This window comes from Pygoscelis adeliae, unplaced genomic scaffold (genome assembly GCF_000699105.1).
Source record: "Pygoscelis adeliae isolate BGI_AS28 unplaced genomic scaffold, ASM69910v1 Scaffold72, whole genome shotgun sequence".
Classification (NCBI taxonomy): Eukaryota; Metazoa; Chordata; class Aves; order Sphenisciformes; family Spheniscidae; genus Pygoscelis; species Pygoscelis adeliae.
Window position 1 is genome coordinate 1,071,182 of NW_008824286.1, and position 6,312 is coordinate 1,077,493.

General features: G+C 51.5%; 2 protein-coding genes across 2 annotated transcripts in view; one reads left to right on the forward strand and one right to left on the reverse strand.

The window, feature by feature from the left end:
* ZNF341 (zinc finger protein 341) overlaps positions 1–2,402 on the reverse strand; it is a 16,700-nt gene extending 14,298 nt beyond the window's left edge. Inside the window, exons 1-2 of the mRNA XM_009318684.1 lie at positions 2,294–2,402; positions 1,009–1,196 (exon numbers count right to left, since the gene is read on the reverse strand). Coding sequence (XP_009316959.1) covers positions 1,009–1,196; positions 2,294–2,402 — 297 coding nt within the window. The remainder of the gene's footprint in view (positions 1–1,008; positions 1,197–2,293) is intronic.
* Positions 2,403–5,239: 2,837 nt separating this feature from the next.
* Positions 5,240–6,312, forward strand: part of PXMP4 (peroxisomal membrane protein 4, 24kDa) — a 9,848-nt gene continuing 8,775 nt past the window's right edge. Inside the window, exon 1 of the mRNA XM_009318685.1 lies at positions 5,240–5,250. Coding sequence (XP_009316960.1) covers positions 5,240–5,250 — 11 coding nt within the window. The remainder of the gene's footprint in view (positions 5,251–6,312) is intronic.

Here is a 6,312-nt window from a genome sequence, read left to right on the forward strand (position 1 = left end):
CCATAACAATAAGGCAGCTCCAGAAATGTTCTTCAGAAAAGGAGGTAAAAAACATCACATGGCTCGGGAAAGTGGCCACTGGCTACAATTCAAATCAGAGGTTATTAAACAAGATCTGCAGGACAAACTAGTCACAGACAAGTTCAGGCCTTTCCTGGGTGCTTCCCCCAGCTAGGGAAGGTGGGGAACTGAGGGAGGCTGCTCTGGCTGCAGATGATGAACGTCAGGCTCATCTCTTCAGACTGGAGTTGGATTATAGGGGGAGGGAGGCTGTCCCATTTTCCGTGTGGAAATAACTTGTGTTTGCAGCCCTGGACAGCACCATCCACTGGCACTAAGTTAACTTGAAAAAAGCAGTTGGTTTGAAAGCACTTCAGAAACCATCATGATTGCAGGCACAGTACATGTCATGAACAAGGGATTCACTCCTGAGAAGTCTGTTGGGAAGGAGAGTTACTCCAGAGAGGATATCCCCTTAATGCTTGTCACACCACATTATGTGGGCTTATCTGCAGGAGACTGAGAAGAGGGATGCAGGAATGAGGCTGCCAGACATTGCCCTCCTCTTGTGCCCACAAGCCAGACCACGGCCCAGGGGACAGCGGGAGCCATTCCACCCTGAGCACCGCACAGCATGCACCCAGGCATGTGGCCAGCCTGCCAGCCTGTGACACTGGGGCTCTCCAGTAGAACCAAAGTCTGGCTGTAGCACAGACACAATATGAAACCCCTCCTGTCCTGAAAAAAGGGCTATCAGACACTTGTGCTGAAGGACACCTCACTGCAGAGGACCAGGCAGCTTCAACCATGAGGTCAAAAGCCAAGAGGACCACAACTGAGCTGACCTTTAGAGGTCCCTTCCAACCCAAACTATTCTATGATTCTATGATTCCCAGAAGAGAGGTCAGTCATGAGGCGTCACTGGATCCAAAAGCGTGACCCAGAGGTCCCCCCCAGACCCAAAACCACGGCGACAGAGCAGCAGAGCCTCTGCCCGCAGCACGGTACCTGCCGGCTGGCGCTCGGAGCCTGCTGCACCGATGTGATAGAGGGGGTGTACACACTGTTGGTGGCCAGCGAGACTGTGGAGAGAGAAGGGGCATTTCCCTGGCACTGCTCTCTCTTGTGGGTCATGAAGGCAGGCAGCGAGTTGAACTGCTTCTTACACTTCCCACAGAGGAACACATCTTCGTCATCTGCAATTAAGAGGACCAGATCACTGCTGCAGGCTTTCTTCTGCATTCCCCAGCGCTACACCTAACCACCACAGCCTAAGGAAAACAGACACCTTTTGGATCTTAGCACCTCAAGGACATCATCATCAGGAGAGATCAGCTACAAGGGCCAAACAGTCCCTCCTCCCCAGTCCCAAGCTCTCCCTTAAAGCCAACTGATGTGATTGAGCCCATCTCAGCCCTGCTCCCATATAAGAAACCTGCCATCTCCCTGTGACAAACTGAATCCCGTGTCTGCCTTCTCATCCCAAAGACATGAACAACCAACTCAGCCTTGCCCCTGTAGCACCCCCTGCTTTTAGTCAAAACAGCTTCTTCCAAAGCACCTGCGTTATGCCGGCTGAGGCAGATTTTTATTACTCAGGTTGCACAAAGGAAGAGAAGTAACTTGGATCAGGGCACAGAGTCAATGGCAGCTTGTGTCCGAAAGCCACCCCCCCACAAGACTGCTGGTCTTTGGTGCCTCTGCTTGACGTTAGAAGCAGAAAGAAGACAAGCCAGTTACTGCATCCTAGATTAAATCTGCAGTGTTAGCAAACCATACAAGCACACACCATTTTGCACTTGATCCAGCTGGACTCACAAGGCTGTACCTTCTCTCTGATTCACAGCCTGAAGCAGAACGTTTCTGGGGACACAGACTATAACTCCTCCAGGGGATAACTCGGTATCCACCCAGCGAGTCCTGGTCGAGCACCAGTTTCCATATTCATTCACACAGATAAGATACTCAATGGCTGGAGTAGTTGTACATCCCCAGAGGATAAGGAATGGCTCATTAAATAAAAAATGTGAACAGTAACAAGCACGAGTGGCAGGGAAAAGCGGCTGCTCCCTCCTTTCATGCCTTTATTGTAAATGCATGATGGTCCAGTCTATTGCCACGACCAACTCGCTTGGGCACTTGCCCCTTCCTCCCACTCTGCTTAGTCCTGCCGAGGGCTCACAATACTCGTAGCAGCACCTTACATCTACAGCTGTTCTGACAGTCACAAGAGTATGCTGTAGGAAGAGACCTGCAGCCCCTGCCCCTCTCTCCCGGTGCTACCAGGACTCACCCATCGACTGGATGGCGGTGGAGGAGTTGACATTTTGAGCAGATGGATCCGTCACACCTCCTTGACCATCCAGTAAGGACTGCACAAACAGCACCGTCTGATTATCCATTCCTGAAAGGAGACACAAGCACGGATGGTAAATCGAGCACGGCCCGAACACAGAGCACTCAGGCGCCGGGAGCTCGCTCACAAGTCGTCGAGGGAAGCTGCTTGCCGGCTGCTGCCATCTTCTCTTGCAGAGCCACTCTCACCTTCTCATCCCCCTCTACTCCACAGCATTAACTATCATACTAAAGCAACGCTCCCACCTGTCTCCGCACACTCCTTCGATACAAGGAGAAGAAAGGGAAAGGGTAAGGAGAGCTGAATGAGGACTTGGTTTCAGGCATTTGCTGCAGAGGGGAAGGATGCTTACAAACAGTGGGTATGAAAAGAGCTAAGAAGTAGATATTTGGGATGTCATGGGCCAGACGGGGCAGCAGCCTGGGTGGATCTCCATGGGGACCCAGTGTGATACAGCACAGACAAGCCGCTGAGCTCACTGAAGACAAAATCTTTGGTGTGCAATTCTGCCTCAGCAGCAGTGTTAGAAATGCCTCCCTGTTTTCAAGATCAGTGTTCCCAGATCTGATCAGACACAGGGCTATGAACTGCAGGAGGATTTAGATACAGCTTTAAGAAGGAATATTAAACGTGGGCTCCTGGGAGAGATGCTCTTGGGGGGGACCCGCTCAGCCACCGGCTGCCACCCTGGTTCTGGGATATGCAGGAGAGCTGGACTCTGGCTCCTTCCACTCCCAACGCTGTGCTCCTCTGTGGGCACCTCTCACGCTCCCACACAAGAGCTGCTGGTTGCTCTCTCTCATTTCCATTTCCCTCGGGACTCCACAAGAGCACACACCCCCAGACAGATTTGTTGTCAGAGTCGGCTCACTTGCTTTGGCACAAATATTTTTCACTACAGCTAAAATGTTCTAAAATATTCCAGATAAATACAGGGGATGGGGACTGCTCATCTAGGGGGACAACCTGGCCAGCAGCATGCGACCAGTGGATTAAGCCCGACACACTCCTTTTTAGAAACCAGATGTAAAGACACGTAGAACAATCTGATTATGGAAAAAAAAACAATAGCAAAAAGGGGCAATTTTTATGCACCACTCCTCCCTACCATTCCTTTATGACAAGGAACCCACGAATAAAACAAATGGCAGGCCAGGGTCGTATGTTATACCTTGCGGATTAAGGCAGAAAAGAAAGGGGGGGGCTTCTTACGTTACTTTTCACTTTTCTTCAAGATCTTTGCAAAACAAAACTGTAAAGCTCTGAACTCAGAATTATGTGCCGCAGTAAAATCTTATCGGTCTGATCATTTCCAAGCAGTGAGGTGAGGACAGTTCCTGACGAGACCTCGCTCAGCAAACAGCACCAGGAAGGACAGTGAAACGCCGTTAACAGATCACAGCATAAAGGAACAGCACAGCAGAAGCAACCACCTCACCTTCCCATTGCAAGTTCCTCTTGTCATTTTAAAATTTCTCCTGGACAACTGGGACGTTACCTTCCCAATGGGGAGCACCCACATAATCCACAGCATTTTAAAGACACTCTAAATACACATTTTTCCTGCATCTCCAGTGTGAAGCAAGTAACACTAAGACTCCATGAACACCCTGTTCATCAAACACCTTTCACCGAGAAAAGGTCGCAAAGGCTGCACATGCCCTTGGGAGAGAGGAGAACACCGTTCTCCAGCTGCTGGGGAGCGGAGGGCACAAGCAGCTACCGGAAAGCAGCAGATCACACTACTTCACACACTACCATAAAATTACCACCGTGCCTATGGGAACCCTTTCACATAAATCACACAGAGGCACAGCAAAGCTGCAGGTCCAGTTCCGCAAGCCTTCGCTCGCGTGGAGAGCTGCAACCAGCCCTGTAAGACAGCCCCGCCAGCAGAACGCCGCTGGAGCACTCCTGGGTGGACCTTCTTATACTGACCGAAGCCCTGCTTTAAAATATACCTGCTCTTCTACAAATAACTTCCTGGTCAACTGCAAAGGCAGCACTGCAGGCTCTTGTCGGCACATCCGAACCAGAGTGTGAAGCGGAGCAGCCATTCTTCAGCAGAAGTAAGTTAGCAGGACGCAAAAGAAAAAGGAGGATCAAAAATTCAGGTTTTGTATATTATGGGGATAATTAAGAACAGCTTGCATCAAGAATGCCACTCCTGATGTGCCCAGCACCGGACAACTGGGTTTCCTTCTGGCACGTAGCCAGATCTTCCAAGTAAAAAAGCCAGATGATTGCCTTGATCCCGCTAGCAGGAAGAAGCTTGAGGAGAGGCCAAGACCTGAAGACAGGCGTCAACGACGCAGCAGCATTATCAGCGTTGCATTCAGCCTTCTGCCGGAGAAAAGTGGCCCAGGACAACAGAAATATGTTGCTCATCATTCATTTGGCAATTCACACATATGCCCACAGAGTCCCTGCAGTTTCACGGGGTACATGCACAGCGCCACACTTAACCCAGAAGGAGATCACCAAGTTCAAGGTTTAGTAACCCATGAAGACAAGCAGGTAGAGTCACTTGGTTACACGGATGCCATTCACGGCCATCCAGAGACCCCAGGAGAAAGCTTTGGATCGATCCTGCACTGATTACAGCCAGCACCAGTCTGCAGGATGTTCTTCACAGCATGAAACCTAAAAAAAAAAAGCCATCTCTTCTCTCCTGGCAGCAGCAGGCTTTCCCCAGAGCCTGACAAAAACAAGGCGATTTGGGGAAGCCAGGATAAAGTACAAGACTACTGATTTGTGCTTTTTTTTTTTCCCCTTTCAAGTTTCTCTCAATTTAGAGAGGGAAACAAGACTGTCCGTTTCACCCAGGTGCTACTTTTCTCTCACGACCTGAATTTCATGCATTGAGTCTTTTTTTCTGCCGACATGAGCACCAGGTGCTTTGGTGACGGGTGAAGATGCACCTCTGCCCCACGGCACCCGCTAAGGACACGGCTGCTCTCAGCACCACACACAAATGCCAAGTCACCATCAACTTGTGATCGAATCAACAAGACAAAACAAACAAGCTCAGCTACTAAAAGCTGGCAATTATTGTGGGCTTAAAAAAAACCCCACATGCTTTTTTCTTAATTTGGTAAAATGTTTTGCTCTCCTGAATTCTGCGAGGAAACCCACACAATAAGGAGCTGACTGCAAAGAGGAAATAGAGAACCTGATTATACAGAGTGCGCTGTCAAATGCACCAAGTAACCTGACAAAATAGAGAGAAACATTTCTTCTTTGCTCTTCTTTCTGCTGCTGCGATCGCAGGCGCTGTTTGCAAAGTGTAGGGCGACAAGCCTGATGCAAGGCCTTTCAGTTAGTGGTGTCCCCCCACGTAAAGGAAAATATGTGTGTAATCCCATTTAGGGAATAAATGCCTTGGGAAATAGTTTTTCTGCAAATGGGCTGACCCCGAGTTCGGTGTCAGACTGCCACAGCTTAGCACGTCCCAGAGTCCCCCTCGGATGGCCCCTGCCCGTAACACGCAGTGTCCCAGCACTAAACTGAGACAAACGTGAGCGCGACCAGTCCGCCCGCACAGCAGACAGGATCCGGGCACTGCCCTGGCTGTGCCGGAGAGCACGGACCCCCCGCATTAACACACACGTGCGGGGGCCAGCACCCACCTGGGGACCATCCCCGGGGCAGGCGAGGCGCTTGGCACATCGGTGGGGCTGGCAGTGTGAGCCCTGGGGTGCAGGGAGGATGGGGGGGACCCCAGCACGCAGGGCATGAGGGTGCCCCCCTGTACGGTGGTGTCCCAGCATGCCGGGCACAGGCCCGGAGAGCGACGGGAGGGCGAGGGGCACAGGAGTGATGGGGGTGCCCGGGGGACTGGTGATCCCGTTTACTGGGCGCAGAGACGGGGGTGATGGGAGAGCCCCAACGTGCAGGGCGCAGGGGGAGGGAGGCGGCGGGGCACCCCGTAGCACAGGGGCAGGGAGGCGGTGGGG